This window comes from Nymphalis io, chromosome 9 (genome assembly GCF_905147045.1).
Source record: "Nymphalis io chromosome 9, ilAglIoxx1.1, whole genome shotgun sequence".
NCBI lineage: Eukaryota > Metazoa > Arthropoda > Insecta > Lepidoptera > Nymphalidae > Nymphalis > Nymphalis io.
This window is the reverse complement of record NC_065896.1, coordinates 6,364,238-6,383,907: the sequence shown is the minus strand read 5'-3', so window position 1 is coordinate 6,383,907 and position 19,670 is coordinate 6,364,238. Positions and strand designations below refer to the sequence as shown.

Sequence of the window (19,670 nt, the reverse complement as noted above, 5' to 3'; positions counted from 1 at the left end):
TTTTAATTAAAATATTTTTTTGCTTTTCAACTACACCCAAAAACAGTTGCATTGTTTGTTTTTGTTTCCGTTATCAATAGTACTTCAGCATCTTTATACGGTACTGGATTAGCATTCTCCTCTGAAGTTAAAATCTAAAACACTCAATTAAATTATTACTAAACAATGGTTGCCACATATATTTCTATGTTAACCTCTTGACTCGAAATCTAATAATATTATAAATTCATGAAGAATGTTAAATAATGCTGTCATTAGGAAATTATAAATAGGAGAACGAATAAATTAAAATAACCTATTTATATATAACGAAGCACTTTATAATGTCGTACAATTTCATGTTAAAGTGATAGCAACAAGAAATTCACCGGCGTGTGTTTTCACGGGTAAGTACGATGGTTTTGTCCCTAAATATAGTTTCTCAGTGATATTTATTTATGCCATAGCATGACGGAACCTCATTTTGAATTAAAATCCTAAAGATAATATTTAGGATTTTCCAGTTTTTATCATTCATAACCTATAATTAATTATCATGTAAGTGTTGCCAGCGTCAGTTAAAAAAATGTCCCGATTTTCGATAAAAACTATCGACTCGTCGACAATGTAAACGAATAAATACGGAGTCCAATAATAGCCTAAAGTGTTTCGTTATATATAAATATGTTATTTGAATTTATTCGTTCTCCTATTTATAATTTCCTAATGACAGCATTATTTAACATTCTTAATGAATTTATAATATTATTAGATTCTGAGTCGAGAGAGAGTTCGAGAGAGAGGTTAACGTAGAAATATATATGGCAACCATTTTTTATTAATAATTTAATTGAGTGTTTATTAATAGTTAGTAGTACTTAGCCCAAAGGCTGAGTCTAGCGGTTCAGAGAGCAATATGCTAATCTAATACCATATAAAGATGCTGAAGTACTATTGATAACGAAAACAAAAACAAACAATGCAACGGTTTTTGGGTGTAGATGAAAAACAAAAAAATATTTGTATATATATATCAAATTTAAAAAAATGTATAATAAATATTAAAAAGTAAAATTTAATAACCTCATTTTGTTGTAATTAAATCCTGAAAATTATTTATTTCCCAAAACAGGGAATGCAGTTACTATTATACAGCAACATTATACGCACACTTTGACAAACTATCTCTGTCTCAATCGCGGCTTCACGGCCCCTTGGTCTATTAGTTTCTGTCTCTGTTTTTAACACTCTTTAGTCTTTGAACTCTTTGACTATAGTAAGAGATTACGATTAGAGTTAAACTAGGTACCCACTACCGACTACCGAGTATGGGACTGTCGGTTCATTACACATTCGCCTAAAAGTGTCAAAAGTGCGAAAATTCTCTTTTTTTTAAAATAACATTGCACCTTAAAATATTCTACATTTATAAAAAACTTATCTTCTCTAAACAATTTAAAAGTCTAATATCACGTCACATAATGGGGAATTAAGCTAAGCAGTGATAAAACTCGGTTACATGTATTGATCGAAGATCTTTTAAGAAAAATTCTTAATCTAATTAATTATAAAAAATGGAAATCTCATTTAAAGGGAAACGTATACTTGTCACCGGTGCTGGACAAGGTTAGTAAAATGAATGAATTATATTTTATTATGGATTAATTTACTACATTAGGTGTGAAATAATATATATCATTCCAATATTGTAAAAAATCAGTATTAAATATCAAGCCGACAATATACGCACTAGACAATTAAAACTTTGGTTACAATTATACCTAACTATTGAATTTTAGGCATAGGCAGAGGTATTGCTGTCGAACTGTGGAGAGCTGGAGCCAACATAGTTGCATTATCCAGAACAAGAAGTCACTTAGAAAGTTTACAAAGTGAATATCCATCTATAGATATTGTGGATGTAGATATTGCTGATTGGGACAAAACCAGAGAAGTGGTTGAATCATTAGGACATTTTGATGCATTAGTGAACAATGCTGCTGTTGCCATTTGTGACCCATTCTTGACCTGTTCTCCTGCTGACTTTAATAAGTATGTTTTCTGCCCAATAATTGAATGAATTAGAGATTATATGAGTGAGTTATCATGCTACACTAAAATCAGTAATTTATGTAAGAATATTTAAGTTAACTTTAAAATATGGGTAATCAGAAATTTAATAAACTTATTAACATTCAATATAATAAAAAGCTCCAGTTAATTTTCTTATAATTTCAGGACATTTGATGTCAATGTAAAAGCTGTGTTAAATGTAAGCCAAGTAATTGCTAGAAAAATGGTCGAAAAGAAGATTCCTGGTACTATAGTAAACATATCTTCGCAGGCCTCAAAGGTATAGTATTAGTATTATAGTTGTTATCAAAGAGCTTACCATTATCTACACATTTGTTACATTCATATTGCTTGTACAGCTAGAATTACATATGTTTAGATAAAATCATATTGATATGTCTTAATATTGATAAAAATTGACATGGAACTCCTGTGTTTGTGATATAATTATTTCAAAAAAAAATCTTAAATATACTATCTTATCAAATATAGTTGCATTAAAAATTTCATTTTATCAATTTCAACCCTAATTTAGATTTGACAAATTTGTAACACTACAAATATATATAATTTATGAATTTGAATGAGTCTCATAAGTGATAGCAGCAATGATAATGTAATGATTTTGACCAGTAATTTATTTAATAAATGTTTTCCAGGCTGCTTTAAAAGACCATGCCATTTATAGTGCTTCAAAAGCTGCCTTAGATGCCCTAACTCGTTCTATGGCCTTAGAATTGGGTCCTTATGGAATAAGGGTTAATTCTGTTAATCCAACTGTGATTATGACTGCCATGGCAAAAGTGGGTTGGTCTGATCCTGTAAAGAGTTCTGAAATGCTAGCAAAAATACCACTCGGAAGGTGAGACATATTTTCTAATCAACTAGTACTAACAACGGTAACTCTCTCAAATAGCTTCTCATATTTTATATGATTAAGTATTTATAATATAAATATGTTTACATTCTTTGCTCTTAAGGACTTTGTAATAATAGATTTTTCTATCTATATTTATAGTTTTAAAATAAACTAATTAATCAAATTAAATTGCTTATAATATACATGATGATAATTATTAATCAATTATTATTTTATATACATATATATTTATGTATATGTATAGATATTATAATATGAAAAATAAAAAAATGTTTTAATTATTTCAGATTCGGAGAAGTGTCTGAAGTGGTCAATGCAGTTGTTTTTCTACTAAGTGAAAAATCCAGCATGATAAATGGTGTAGAATTGCCTATTGATGGTGGCTTTCTTGCTACATAATTTTTTGTACTTAAGAACCAAAGATGTAGGACTTGAAATGTTCCTTTAAACATTTTTTTATTCATTTTTTTCTTGTATATTTCTGTGAGATCTGTTAATTATTACCTTTTATTGTTAATAGTAACATAAGTACCAAAGAAAGTAATATTGGTTTGAATATTTCATTGAATAAATTATATATTATAGATTTCTATAACAAGCATTTATTATCATAAATAATTAGTGCCTTTAACTTACTATTTTGTATGCCATGTTTTTCAAGATATTTTATATTATAATTTAAAAAATTACTTAAGAAATTTTCTCTAACATAAAAAATTATGATGTCTAAATAAGGTAATAAGTTGATCTAAAGAAAAGAAATAGAACCATTTATGATGGGTGTGACTTTGTAATCTTTAAACAAATGCAAACTTGGTAGATCTGGTTTGTTTGATTCTTATTTTTAAATATAATAAAATTAAGGAATTTAATGGACATAATTTTGATTTATGTATTTTCAAAACTTTATTGAATATATAACATTGTTTTATTTTAATACTTTTTTTATTGATAACATTAAAATAAAAAGCCATGATATGTTAAAATATTTTGTTTTAAAAAAAATACAATTTGTTTACAAAGGTAGTGTTTTATTTTTGATTCAAATATATTAGACTAAATAATAAAGCAATGTATCTTATAGTAACATGTTCAAGTATTATTTTTAATGTATAAGTAGGTACATATTTTCATATAATATTATTCCTCGAAACATTGATACCTATATAGTCAACAGGCAACGTGAGTCTTGTTTTGAATAATAATGACGCGCGGCACGAATGTTATTAAATATGTCCGCGCTTATCGCGCCGGAGCTTAACTTTTATACACGTTTGAGGTCAGTGATTACAGATAAGTATATTTAAGCGAAACAAAGATAAAATAAATAGGTATAGTTCACATTACTTTGTAAAACAAGTTTTGAAGATGAACAAATATTTTGAAGGAAAAAGAATATTAATTACAGGAGGATGTCAAGGTAACATGCACAAGTCTTACTTTTTTGTCATAATTAATATCGTTCGTGATATATTGAATATCAACTAATTATTTGTTTCTTAACGGTTATTTTTTTAAATGTTTTTTTAAAGCTTGTATATACTTTCAAATATATTAATGAAATAACATCTACTTTCGTAATCGTTAAACAGGAATCGGTAAAGGAACAGTTTTAGAATTATGGCGACTAGGTGCCAAAGTTGTCGCGTTATCGCATCAAGCAGATAATTTAGCAGCAATGAAAAACGAATACCCGTCCATAGAAATAGCGTGCGTTGACCTCCGGGACTGGGACAAAACACGACAAGTGGTAGATTCCCTAGGTATTTTCCACGGCTTAGTTAATTGTGCCGGTTTTATAAACAACGAGCCATTCTTAGAATGCTCCTCAAATGTTTTCGATGAGTAAGTAAATATATTTTATACATTGTACGATATGAAGAAATTAGAAATATTATTACAATTTAATTTTTTCTAAATTCCAGAACTATGACTGTTAATGTAAAAGCTATTCTTAACGTCAGCCAAATAGTAGCAAAGAAAATGATAGAAAATGGTATAAAGGGGTCTATAGTTAATATATCATCTCAAACATCAAAAGTAAGCAATATTAGCTTATAAACAAAATTTTATAGCATTATTATCCTACCTTTACTTTTTATTTTAATTAGCCATAATGAAATAATAATGTAATTCTTATTTGACTTGTTCTGAATTAAGTTAAACAAATTAACCCGTTACTAAATATGATCCTGAAGCATGCTCTTAAAAATAATATGTATTATGTTTTTTTTTAAATATTATAGTAAGTAATATTACAATAATCAACAGGCAGCAATAAAAGATCACTTGGCTTATTCTGCGTCCAAGGGTGCTGTAGATTCTATGACACAAGTTATGGCATTAGAGCTAGGTTCATACGGCATACGAGTTAATGCAATTAACCCCACAGTAATCCTGACGGAACTGGGAAGACGGGCATGGGCGGATCCCCAGAAAGCCCAAGCTATGCTTACAAAAATACCATTAGGAAGGTGAGAAGTCAATATTTACACAAAACAATTTATTTACATAGCACTATTTACTTAATTGATATGCCTACGATGTTGACAGATTCGGTGAAGTAAAAGAAGCGGCGAACGCAATCGTGTTTCTTCTCAGCGATAAATCTACTATGATCACTGGCGTTCAACTGCCTGTGGATGGAGGTTTTCTTGCAACATAACAGTTTAATAAATAAATACAATTTCAAATGTTTATTTTATTCAGTTTATTGTGCCAAAGGAATCAATACATACTGGACGTAGAAAACAATGCAAGCATAATAAATTTATGTAATAAAAGCATATTAATATGCTAAGCTACATGGGCCAGCATATACAGATTGCGTAAAGAAACACGACCACATAACGTAAATCAAACATCATTGAGATACAAGACGTATTACATTTCACATATTAGTATAATATATTCAAAATGGAGGGAACACTTCCCCTTACCCTTAAATTTAGAATTTATTAAATCCATTAAAAGCTTTCATTGTCTAATTCTCTTATCCTACGGCTACTGATTCATTCCCTCCTTTTGCAATAGTCTCCGATCACTGATGTCTAAGACCATACGAGGAGTTATCAATACAAAGCTGTACACGACGCTCAGCTACGGAAACAACGGGAGCAATTAAGATTTACAGAACAGTTACGTAATATTAATATAATATTTATTTATCTAGAATATTGTAAAAAAACAGTGTACCTGACTTAACCAAGTACCTTACTACTTAGACATCAGTGTCACAATAATTATATACAAAATTAAGTCGATAATAGTCTTTTGTCTACCATAGCGGACACTCAGTGAAAGTCATGACCTTGTCGCGTCGCGAATTGTTCGCTGAAATGCACAGTACAGCACTTCACACTACATCAAGCACACGCACTCACTAACACGCGAGATGCCCGCTGTATCACTCCCGTCACGTGACTGTTGGTTGGACCAGCTTTAACTCAAAGAGACTTCATCGCCAATGAGAGTCCATGCCGTCAGCACAAATATCATTTTCCCCCGATGGGATGTTTAATCTTAACCTGTCTAAAATAAACGTGTCTATAAGTATTAGTAAACAATATCATTAAAATATATTTGGGTATTAATAACATCCTAACTTCCATTATTATTAATATAGCGGTCACACTTAAACATGCCAATACTGAACAATAGGCACCTGGCTGCATATATAGAAAAAAAATAGTTTTTATTATTTCATGTGAATTAAATTCGAACGCAAGTTAGGAAACTCGGAATAAAAAAAAAATGCTAAAAATACTGATGACTAAACTTACAATTACCAAAGTTAGAAGTGGCAGACATATTCCGTAGTATCGACAGAAGACGACATAACTCGCTAGAATATGTTTCACAACACAATTAATCTTTCGATGTGCTATTTTCAAACAAATTACTAAATACAATGCGAACTTTATTAAACAACTAAAACCTTATGGAATAGCTTAAAAACAGGACATATTATCCTGCTCCGTTAATCCAATCATTTAACGAAATACTAATTTTAATATTATATTTACATAAAATTGAACCTAATTCTCAGTCATATTAGAGATGGATGATTTTAATCTAATGATTCTTCGCACACATCCAATCTGAAAAACTGTCGACTTATACTATTACACAATCATATTGCCACAGATTATAAAAGCGTAAAGGCAATTCGTAGTGTGTTTGGAATAAGTTAAGTCATAGATCACAATTTGGGATTAAGCCAGTACAACATTTTCTTAATAAAAAATGAAAATTATATTTTCTTTACATTTTCGCTTTATAATACAAAAACCTAAGCTATATATATTATATCGTCATGAAATTAACTAATTATATTAAGCAAAGATTTTGTAAATCATCAATATACAAACACCGTCTTTTAAACTTATACAATAATGCCGAATATATAAAATTATATATATATACTTTTTAATTTTAAATGATCCTGACAATAATACCGTATATAATTTATCTAATCATTTATTTGCTATGTACATACATGTGATAAATGATTAAATTTTAGCAATACAATAAATAACAGTCAGAAATTATTAAAAAAAATATGACATACGAACCTAACTTGGTATAAATGTATTTGATAAAACATTTTTATTTTCAATCAAGTATTTGGTTTAAATAGAACAGTTGTAGTAATAAAATAATTACATAGAGTGATCAAGTATTGTATCAATAGTAATTTTAATGCTGTTTTTTCTTATTACAAATTCGTATCAAACATTGTACTTAAAATCAAAAGATAGAATAATTTTAATTCCACCTCGAGTAATATAGCATTTTGGTTTGACTTCCAGTTTTGATCTAGTTTAAAATATTATGACATGATATTGGAATTACCGACGCAAGTATGTAGGGTGAATATCTTACAAACAACTACAAATCTAATGATAACCAATTTGTCATATAATAATTGTCGACAAATGTAATTATTAATCCAATACATTTGTCATACATTCTGTTTATATTGTAATTATATTTGTCAGATAATCTGCCCTTAATATTATGCATGCAGTTTACGAAATAAGTTACATAGGTGAAAGATTTTGGTAATTCACATGAGATCAAAGTTATTTAGTTAAGATGTATAGGTTTGAATTAGGAATGTGTTCCTGTTTAAGCTAAAATACAGCCAATTAAAGAGTACTAAACAACATTGTCTTCCACAATAAAAAAAGCAAACTTCGCTATGAAACTAACAGAAAATGACTGTTTTTTCCAAAAACTTACCTAATTTAAACCTATGGCAGTGGCTGGACGTGTCAAATGATTTACATGGTTCATTTAAGTTAACATAAATTTAGAAAACTCGAAAACTATATTAGTATTCGTTAATAAGAAAATGGAAGACAAAATTTAAAGAAAATTAACCATATTGCACATGAACTCCCATCTTAAAACAGAAGATAACTAAGGAGTAGCAATTTTAAATCGTACAACCGATTGACTATAATATAAGTAAAGTAATGAAAATATTTTGTTGCAATACTATACAGCACTTCTTGAATTGGCTTTAAGAATATTCATAATTTATGGGATGCAAGGCAACGGATAAGACCACTTTAGAGTCAAGATTTTCTCAATAAATGCTTTCGTCGGTGTAGTCACATGTCACATCGCATGTGCGCCGCGCGAAGCGTCCGAACCTACTCTCTCGGGCTACACTTTTATAATACACAAGTCGAATCGACGACGTACACGCTACTCTCGTTCATATATTTAAAGTTCCTTACATCTAAATATAACTGAGCATGAAGTACAATAGACGTACGGATAGGCCTAACAGCTAGCTACGCTTAAACGAGTCACCGCGGAACGAGACGTCGCGGAAACGAGTCCTGCCAGTCGATTCGTCTAAGAATAATTTACAATATATGAACGTTAACATGAATGCGTACAAAATTAATCCTTAGTTTAACACTGAACATGCATTCGGGGACTCGATCGCTTCAATTCCTGTGAGAGCGGCGTGTGCGCCGCGGCCTGTGCGCGCCGTCGCGAGAGGCGCGGGTGGCGAGTCCGCGGCGAGCGGCGTGCTCACCGGCGCTCCGACACGGCCGCCACCGCGCCCGCCGGCGCCGCGCCCGCCGCGCCCGCGCCCGCGCCCGCCGCGCTCGCCGCGCCCGCCGTCGGCGCTGCGGAGACACGGTTCATTTATATTCACTGTTCATTTATATATGTCATAAACCCCTAATTTTAAAAGGGTCAAATACAGATTCTATAAAAATTTGTAGAATTTCAAGTAATCGATTTGCATAGATTTATTTTGGCTGATGTTCACGGCTCCGTCAACGTAAAATTCTTACAATTAAATAGTTTATATTAAAAGGTATACGGAAAAAGTCAACAACACGTGAGACATACGCATTTGATGCGTATGGTATTAGATTGTCTTATTAAAAGACGATGTACAAGGGGGCTGTCAATGATAGTGCTCGACATAAAACAGTGTTTATTAATTTAATTTATTACTCAATATTTTAATAAACTTATACCATCAGTTTTGTTTTTAAACAGAATTTAATCACCCAAATCAATCACATCCTCTTGGTCCACCCTGGGCGTGGTTGTTCGGTACTTTTCGACTGACAATACTAAATTGCCATACGAATCGTTCCTGATTTTACGAACTGAATCTAAATTAAACGTGTCCTATACGTAGGATTCTCAATAAAAATTCACGTGAGTTATGTGGGTATGAATCGCAGCCCTCGCCATGTGGCTTGGATGACATTCCCCAACCTCTTTACTTGTATGGTAGCAAGACTATGTAATAGTAGCTTTCTTTTCTAGGTATTCTGACCTTAGAACTCCCTCTACACCCCAAAACACGGAGTCCATAATCTCATGCATCGTTGTTCATGAGGGCTTATAAAGAGCCAAAAATGTCTCCCGAGCAGCCTGGTAATATACAATATTTGCTCATTTTTTTGTTATGTGGAAAAATAACTTCTGCGGTCAGTAGATCTTCGACTTTTTTATATTTTCATCAATGTGAGAGACTATCCAGATCTCGTTGCTCGTTTTCTGTGTATGTTCCGCTTAGCTTAAGCTTCCTGCGTGTTGATTGTAGGCATGTGTTCGTGGAACATTGAAGGTTCCACAAACACATGCCGAACTTCACTAATTCGTTATGACGAATTAGTGAAGTTCGAATTAGTGAATGTCAAGCCACATGTGGCTGGTGGACATTTTTTCAGGGCAGATTTGATGACTTCGTTTTTTAAATGTTCGGATTAAATCTATTAATGTTGTTCCGAAATATGAGTGTATTTATGATTTTTTTTACTAGTAACTATACTTTTTTTAGATATTCATGGCCAATAGAAATACCCGATTTTATTATTAAATTTGGATCATACCTTATATTTTCATTTCTAACGTAATATCATAACTTCATCGTACGCGGCTCGTATTTGTTTATTGTTTTTTTTATAAAGTCAGTCTACTATGTCTGTAGAAGATAATATTATGATTAGATTTTAATAGTAAATGAACGTTGGATGGACTGAAAATTGTCTGAAGTGAAGTAAAGTGTATATCTATTATTTCAAAATAACTTTTTAACTTAATATGGCTATATGCCAGTCACCATTACCATATTTTTATTTTAGACAATCACGACTATTTAATTAAAATTTTATATACGTAATTCACATAGGTATAATGTAAATTAAAATGACAGATTTTTAAGAATTTTCTTCGCATACTGAATTCCACGCTGGAGATTTGCTTTTTTTAATCGATATAACATAGCCCAAAACTATAAATAATTTGCCATAAATAAAACCAGATAATATTAAAGAACTCCAAATAATTAAAAAAAAAACCGTCTGAAGAAACATTGTTCGGGAATTCAACCTGTACCGTTTTAAAGTTTTCTTCCGTACACGCAAAATATACAACAAAGATTTATTGAAATGAAAACGAGTGTAGGTGCAGGCCCGTGTTGTTTTTAGTTTTTCATTCTGCCTGACGTCTAATTGTCTACGTGCAAATGGTCGCGCATCACAAAAACTTCAAATAATATGTCAATTTTATTTGCACTAGTGTATGCTTTAGATATTTAAATAATATTTACTAAATTACTTTAAATTACAATACCGCAACACTTTGATTGTTTATGTGCAATTGTACAGAAACATAGATATTTAAGTATTATTTTTTATTCGAATAAATCGATTCTTGATTTTAGAACATTATTTTAAAATGAAATTAATGCATAAACTTATAAATAAATTTGAATAGAATTACTTCATTGTTATCAATAAATTTAAAACTATTTTATGTTTATAGTTATCTAAATTTATTAGCGTATTGACAAGAAACGAACAACCTAGACGGCAAAACAAGAATGTTATTTTATTTTTTATTATTGCTTAAAAATATCAAATGGCTTTTAAAAAAAATATTCGTTCTATAAAAGCTTTCCCCCCCCCCCTCCATAGATCCAAAGTCTAGACCATGGCAAAGTAAAATCTACGCGGACAATAATACTGAATAAAAGCAAACATATGAGAAAAGAAATTAATCTAAATGTAAATACATTTTAGAACCCTACAATTCATATTATATATTTGTTAAAAATCTGCATTTACGAGTTACGATATACGCAATGTCAAAAAACACATCCTTCTTTTTCGAAGTCCGCTAATAATAGTATACTACTTAGTGGATAATAGTTAAAAATTTAAAGTAATAAATGAAAGAACGCGAAATTGAATACCCACAAACAATATATGTACCATTTATCCGTTCGAGTTCGTACGGGTAAAGTAAACATTTCACAAAGTCTTCATTTAAAAAATGATATATAAACAAGTACTATAAAATACCATTGGACCGTTTGCTTTATGACTTCTTTTCCACGCGTTTACTCAAATAACTTGTACAATATCTATACGACAACCGGTCCAAATATTACAGAATATGTTTAAAGTTAATGTGTTATTTATTTGGTGTTTGACGAATAAATAATGGCGTTAATTTTTTTCAACTTTTTATACATAAAAATGGCTACTGTTAGTTATTTGCAAAACATAGTTACGCTGTTGCGTTACCTAACAATCCTAATCCTAAATACAAAGTTTTCCTGAATTTGTTATGTCAGCATTATGGATGCATTCATAATAAGCTATTTAAAAAATATATATAACCATAGTATATTACAGTCTATGTCCATCCTGTAACGAAACTTTCTAATCGAATGAAAATATATTTGATAATGTTAATATTACTCATAAAATGTAATATTTTAACGAAAACATTAATTTTAATAGGTGTGTGACTTGCATACTTAGTATACTTCACTAGAAGTCATATATTTATTGTTGTCGATATTAATTATACTAAAATAATTCAGGCAAATCCATGGCGGGCAACACAGTTGCGGGTTCCGTAATACAAATTACACAGAACAAAAACATTTGCATGTGACTTTGTATCTATTTTATTCGTAAGCGACTGTACGATGACGGTGTACACCTCGTCTCTATTATACGTTTTTATTGAAAGTTGTCGAAATAAGATCGACTACGTACATTTTCTTTTATTATAATGTATAAGAATATAAATTAAGAATGCTAGACACGGTCATTGAAATTAATTTTCAATCTTTTAATTGCCTAAAAAACCTCAAATATATATATATATATATATATATATATATATATATATATATATATATATATATATATATATATATATATTAAACATAAACAACACCTGTGGATTAAAAACGATAAAAATAATTCGAACAATCCTACAATATTAAACCTACATATAAATGATAAACATGAATATCTATGAATCTATGAAGGCGTGACGGCTACACGGGCGGACACAAACGAATTTGACTACGGAACCCATTAAACTAAACTAATAAATAGCGTTCTTTTTGCATCAAATGTGCCGGATACATACTGCTCACTGGTTCCTGTTTTTGATCCTGACGTCTTGTCTGATTGCGGTCGATTGGATGTACATATACACGCGGGAGTCCTGTAAAATTTAATTACAAATAGAAAACAAAAACTTGCAACGTTCTCAACGTAAATTGTCACAGAACTCGATATTGATTCTATTACGACGTATAATCGTGAAACAAATGTATATTATGGTTCCGTAGTCAAATTTGGACCTTTACAATTTAGTCGTATTATCTACAGTCACACCCTCATAATGTTTACAGTTTATTAATCTGCACGAAGTAAGTAAGCGTTTTTCACCGCTTAAAATGAAGATATCAAGTGATGTTTTCTTTTTTAAAAGTAAATTAAAGAAATATTCAATAAAACATAAAATTAGAAAAGAATAATTAAAAAAGTAATACGGCAAAACCGAGGACCTAGACGTGTTTCTCAGCGTTTATTGAGTTTAGTGATTTAAGGATAACAAATTATTTTTTCAATACAAATTTATTTATTTCTTTCAGCACTCTTAATTATATTGTTTGTTTGTTTTACAGTTAGGAAGTTTTAAAAAGGTATTTTTAAAATGAAATTTTAAAATGCATTTTAAATAAATTAACGCGAAGTAAACTAGAAAAAAATTTAGCTTTCGAATTGTAGCTTAGTTATATATTTTTATCCTTCAAAATTCATTTTTTTGTTATAGCTTAATTAATACAAGAGCTCTTGTGCAAGTTGTGGGGACAACTATAGCCCAGGTTTTTATAGCGAAAATATAGTTTATATCTTAATCCTGTTAAATCCACATGCCTTGCACGCCGTGTATTTAAAATTAATTATTTTTTTATTATTAATTTATATTTATTAATTTACCAACACTCAGTGACTGTTTTGTCAACATCACTTTATCAATAAACATAACAAAGCTATGTATAATAATAATAATAATACAAATGTATTATAAGACGCATCTATCAATAAGCCACACCAACTGCTTCGTTTTGTGTAATTTGTATGACTAAACTCTACCTATAATTTGACACAAAAATGCCTGAATCACATATTAAATTAATAACATTTCACACAAAACTACAGATGAACATATATTATAATTTCCACAGCCACAGATAATAAAAATTTAATATTTCGTTTGAAGTCACCTTTGTAGTTACTAAAAACGTAATTCAGTTTACAATTATTGCATTTTAAGTGTTATGTTCTCGGGAATGTTTTGATGTTTCGTCAATAAATGGTTTCAAAGTAATATTCGTCGATCAGTGCAGTGGAGGAGTACCGCGTTCCCGCCTCTAGCTTCGTCACTTGATGTTCGGATCGTTAATACAGCCGCAGGCGATATCCAGTATTGTGATGAAATATCAAAATCTACGTACCAAACTTGAGCATGTTCCAGTCGTAAACGAAATCGTAAGTGAATCTTTGTCGGTGGAAAAGTGCGCGGAAAAGTTGACGTAAGTGGCCGTAGTCGGGTCGCTCTTCGAAGCGCAGTCGCCGGCAGTACTTCAGGTACAGCTGGAACTCGGTCGGATGGTTCTAGAAAACGACATATAATTGACAAGACTGTCATACCGTATGGAAACATTATTATCAGTTTAATGGTGGATGATATTTAATCACTAGATATTGTTAATCTTGTTTTAAATGCCTCGTCGCTCTATTAAACTAGCTTAAATGGGTGCAGATTTCGAAGTCCTGGGTCGGACCATAAAAGTTATTGATATTACTAATAATAAAATTTTCAGTAGTCGTCCGGCATTCTGAAACGCAGTGTTTAGACTCATCTTCTTCGAAAAGTACGTAATAATCCTGCCCCTTAACTCTCTCCGTTCGTGTCGGATTTGTCGTTCTATTGGATCGTGACATTCAAAGAATAGGGTACACTTGGGTTAGCGCACACTTGTGCACTATATCTCCTGCACAATTGGCAAGTCTCCCTTGAGTCGGCTATGCAGCCGCCATGTCGGTCAGGAGTTCTTCATTGTTAATCTTTAAATAATTAAGCTAATTGCAGTCAAATTTAGCACTAAAATATACTAAAATCTTAAATATGTAATTAGAAATAAGCACCTGGAACTTTAATTTTGAAATCATCCATCTTCCAAGGTTAACATTATAAAGAACTTACTTTGCACAACTCGTCAAATGGCGTAGATAATTTTTTCTCCGATATCCTTTCGTACTTCTGACGCTTTGTTGCCGCTTTGAGACCTTGCCAGGGCAAACTACCGCGGTTGAAATACATAAGGACATATCCGAGAGACTCCAAGTCATCGCGTCGAGATTGTTCAATGCCTAAGTGAGTGTTAATTGATGCATATCTTGCTGTGCCTAGAACAATGAGTAATGTGTACATTTTAGAGTTATCATTTAAGTTTTTGTCAATAACTAACATAACATGATATATAGTAACAATCAGTAAATGTCCAACAGATAAGCAAAGATATTTTTCTTCTTTTAAAATTTAAGTTACTAGGCATATACAAATATAGAAGGAATTATAATCGACATGCATGTTTAATCACGATGTTTTCCTTTACCGCCGAGCACAAGACGTGTAATATACACAAATTAAGTTAAACATCAAATAAACAAATAACTAATTATTATATTGTTTCCTAATTAGTTGTATATAAAGTATGGACGTTTTATAAACATTTCACAAAGACGAAAATAACTCGTTTTTAAGCCATGAAGTTGTACTTATTGCCTACGAAACTCGCCATGGCAGTAACTTATATATAATACAATACAATACTTTCTCAGTCAGTAAATTATTTGCTACCTAAAGGAAATCTAATAGGAAATCTAAATTTCAAAACAATAAAAAAAAAATTTTAACTAGTCACAAGCGCAGGAGCTCATGCATATTTAATTTTAATATTAAGCAAACTTTGTGGTTTAATATATAAAAAAAAACAATCTATAGATCAATGTAAAATGGGTGCATATTCTTATTTGTATTTAGCAGTAAATAAATCAGATGCAGACCTGATTAAACAGAACACTGACACACATATATACTTATATTGACATAATCATTCTAAATGTCTGAGAACTAATATGAACTAATTATAATTAAATCACATTAAAACTGGTTTAAATGGCAAGGACATGACTTTATCATGGAACAAATATTAAGAAATGTATACTAAGACACAAACATGCCAACAGGTGGAATGTCCAAACCAAAACAATTATAGCTTATCCTATTATTGACCTCACCAGTCAAGTTTTTATTTTCTCTGTAGGGTATGTGTTGGTTAGTGCGTGAGTCTTTGTACTTCTTTGCTAATCCAAAATCTATAATGTATACTATATTCCCTTTCTTTCCGAGACCCATTAAAAAGTTGTCCGGTTTAATATCTCTGAAAAATAAATAATATTAAATATTTAAAAAAACAATATTATAGAGTACAATTGTATCAAAGTGTGCCATTATTCATATTTACTAGGCATTATGATTAAATACATATCTAATCAATTAAGAAAATCTTTCTATGAAGCACAATCAGTGGAACTAACCGCTGCCAACTTGACAGACATAATTGTTGCTGTTATCTTTAACCTGTCGAATGACCTGCATCAAGTATAAACATGAATTGCCATGGACATAAATATCAATGCATAGATGTCTGAATGTTATAGATGAGGCTGCAATTTTATTGCATATTGCTGAATCAAATGTATATATACAGAGTAACAAATGTCATAAGTTGTCTTGAACTGTTTAAAAACAACCAAATTAGTAACAATGAAACTTATACTTTTAACATAAATTGTTTTAAGGCCTGTTTACAAAATAACACAGAAACAATACAATATGTGATGAAATTACGTCATAATAAACCATGTAATTATTTGCTGTTATTGCATCTTATCACAACTTAAATACAACATTCATTAAAGTAAAACATTGAATGGTGGTAAAATAATGCCATACTTGTAAATATTGTTAAAAAATGCTACATTTTATTTTCCTGTCAAAGGACAAGCCTATGATCACAGAACGAAAAAGACCATTATTTAACTTAACGCAAAATACGATGACACAAAACTTATTATAAATTATTACAACATTTATTCCGATTTTACAGTTCCAAAAATTTTTATTCTATAGCAAAAAGAATTAAAAACAACTCATACAATATTTATACAATAGGAAAATATTTTAAATGAATACCTATGTATGAAGCTTCTATAATGAATATCCTCAATGCGGCTGATAAGCTGATCAGCGAGAAAGAGTACAGTCTTTAAGGAAAAACGCCGTGCACAAAAGTTGAAAAGATCTTCCAAGGAAGGACCCAGTAGTTCCATTACCATTACATTGTAGTCTCCTTCTGAGCCACACCACTTTATTGCAGGTATACCAACTATTAAAAAATAAAATTGTAGTAGTTTAATTAAAATTGATCACATCATATAAAATTGATTACATTACAAATATGTATTCAAATTCTATTATCTTAAAAAGAACATAACAACTGTGTTAGTCAAATGAAGGAAGGAATAATAAAAAAAAAATACATATATTATATAATTTGAATCTAAGATTGTTTACTTTAAAATTAAATAGAAAAAAAAGTCAGATCCTTAAACACTTATTTTATTCAGTATAAACTCAATGCCAAACATTGATGGCAATGTGTCTGCTGTTTGTATTAACTTGAAAAATAGTATATTTATTAAGTTACAGTATAGAACAGGTTATCTCATGTCAATATAATAATGTATAAATAATAATATACTTACTGCCTCCTTGCATAAGTTTATAAAATTTACTCTCTATGTGTAATTGTGGATGTCTCGTTTTTTTGCATTCTAATTTGATAGCTACTTCCTTTTTTGTTACTATATCTGTTCCTAAAAAAAAAAAAAAATCTGTTAGATCATATTCACATATAACAAGTTAAGTTTGAAATAAAACTGATTTAGCCCTGGTCCGTAATCTATATTAAATATTTAGAACTCATTTTTAATTAGGTTAAAATTTATGTCTCTGCTGTCATGGCAACTTTTTGTGAAGAATCAAATTTATTTTGAAGTTTCTATAAGTTTTCGCAACTTAAATACAATTAAATAATCGCATATTTTCCATTACTTTATACCCAATAATGCAAATTTGCAATCAATAATAAGTGACATATAGAGATGAGGTTTAAATAGTCACATGTTATCATTTATTTAAAAACAATAATACAAGCAATATATTGAAATTAAATGAAGTTCATGTTTCTTAGACAAATCCCTTGTCATCTAATAATTATTTCCATGAAAGGAGTTGCAGCTATTTCGAAACAAAAAAAGTGCAGCTGGCCTACAATAGTAACCATCTTTCTTTGTTTACAACAATTGCATTTTCAACTTACCTAAATAAATGTCTCCAAATGATCCTGATCCGATTTTACGGCCCAGTCGGTATTTATTACCGACACGAAGCTCCATTTTCAAATTTTGCATTATGTGAAATTACTATAATATCACTGACCGATTCATTACAGGACGGCCATATTTGCGATAGACGCAGATCTTTATTAAATTGAGCTCTTTAAACAAGGGAAAAATACATTTAACTTTAACTCAACATTAATTAATTGCTTATTGTTTAGTAACAGCAAAATATAATTTACGCTAGATTTCTTTCACAAATAATATAAAGCAAACTTATTCACTTTACATACACGCACCTACGAGGAATTTTTGTATCTCAAGTAGTCACTAGTCGTTCAACTCAATCTCATACTCATTTTCTAGCGTTTTCTCATTCACAGATTATATTAAAGTTAATTGACCATTCGTTCGTTCTTGACGCGTTCAAATTAAAAGACAAATACAGATTAAAAATGAATGAAGAAATCGTAAATTTACATAATATATAAATTTTTATTTAAAATTTCATCTTTTTAGATTTTTTTATTACTGTTTTAAAACAAGTTTAATAATACTTAATAAAGTGATTAAAAGTTACGTTATTATTTATGACCAAAGTTTTAACATTATAAATTGCCATTATAATTAAAGACTGCCTCCGTTGTTCACAAAAGCTCCTTAATCAGCTATTTTCTCTATCATTACATCTGGGCTGCTTGTCGATACAAAAACTTAATAGCTTTTCATTGATTTGGTCCAAGGTTTGTTCCCATAAGTATGGGATATACACTACTTTTTTTTGCTAGTAACTTGACCCACGTTGCAAAATCAACTAAAGAAATCAAATAACTTAGTTAAGAATGTATCGATTATTTTTATCGAACAACATTTAAGCTCCTTCAGATAGCTGTCGGTCTCCGCCTCCGTGAGTTGTAATTTTATGAAGCCTTATAGCCTTTCTCAATAAACACTCTATCTAACGTAAAAAAAAACGAATTGGACTGGTAGGTACACCAAGATATTGATCCAAATTTCATTGGATAATTCGAAGAATGAACATCAACCAAGTCGAAAAAATATACAGAATAGTGGCCAAGAGCAAGACGACGATCCATTTACGTTGGTCAATCGAAATAGCTTAGACATTTGGAAAATTGTCTGACTACAGAGGATGTTCTTAAAAATATCTATAATAGGTAGTATGTAATAAATATTAAATTATTATATATTGTTATAAAACTACTAATATTAAGCTTCAAGTTGGTTACCATGGTAATTTATTACACAAATATTATGCACTAACCAGAATATCGGACCCCATTAAATCCATAGCCATCATAATATAACCACCCAGTTTAACGCACTATTTAGGCTTTGCAAATATTATATTAAAACCCAATAGACCCAATATACCTATAGTGTATATC

General features: G+C 30.4%; 2 protein-coding genes across 7 annotated transcripts; one reads left to right on the top strand and one right to left on the bottom strand.

Moving 5' to 3' along the window:
* The first annotated feature begins 1,166 nt into the window (after nt 1-1,166).
* LOC126770896 (uncharacterized short-chain type dehydrogenase/reductase y4vI-like) lies at nt 1,167-5,625 on the top strand. The gene is made up of 10 exons (XM_050490505.1): nt 1,167-1,605; nt 1,779-2,031; nt 2,218-2,332; nt 2,712-2,914; nt 3,220-3,322; nt 4,220-4,352; nt 4,525-4,777; nt 4,858-4,972; nt 5,204-5,406; nt 5,486-5,625. Exons 1-10 carry the CDS (start codon nt 1,554-1,556, stop codon nt 5,595-5,597), a joined length of 1,542 nt encoding a protein of 513 aa, XP_050346462.1. The 5' UTR covers nt 1,167-1,553; the 3' UTR covers nt 5,598-5,625.
* A 2-nt stretch (nt 5,626-5,627) lies between these two features.
* On the bottom strand, nt 5,628-18,624 carry LOC126770714 (casein kinase I). 6 transcript variants are annotated; one of them, XR_007669484.1, is made up of 9 exons: nt 18,243-18,587; nt 17,626-17,736; nt 17,054-17,246; nt 16,096-16,238; nt 14,999-15,201; nt 14,247-14,406; nt 12,869-12,946; nt 6,715-9,081; nt 5,628-6,463 (listed from the first exon to the last, which is right to left on the bottom strand). XR_007669484.1 is itself a non-coding variant. In XM_050490233.1 (9 exons), exons 2-9 carry the CDS (start codon nt 18,331-18,333, stop codon nt 8,984-8,986), a joined length of 1,077 nt encoding a protein of 358 aa, XP_050346190.1. In that variant the 5' UTR covers nt 18,334-18,419; nt 18,561-18,624; the 3' UTR covers nt 5,628-8,983. The 6 variants fall into 6 exon arrangements, 4 of the variants coding, with proteins under 4 accessions (XP_050346190.1, XP_050346191.1, XP_050346189.1 ...); XR_007669485.1 differs by having other exon boundaries at nt 8,845-9,081; XM_050490233.1 differs by having other exon boundaries at nt 5,628-9,081; nt 18,243-18,419; nt 18,561-18,624.
* Nucleotides 18,625-19,670: the final 1,046 nt, after the last annotated feature.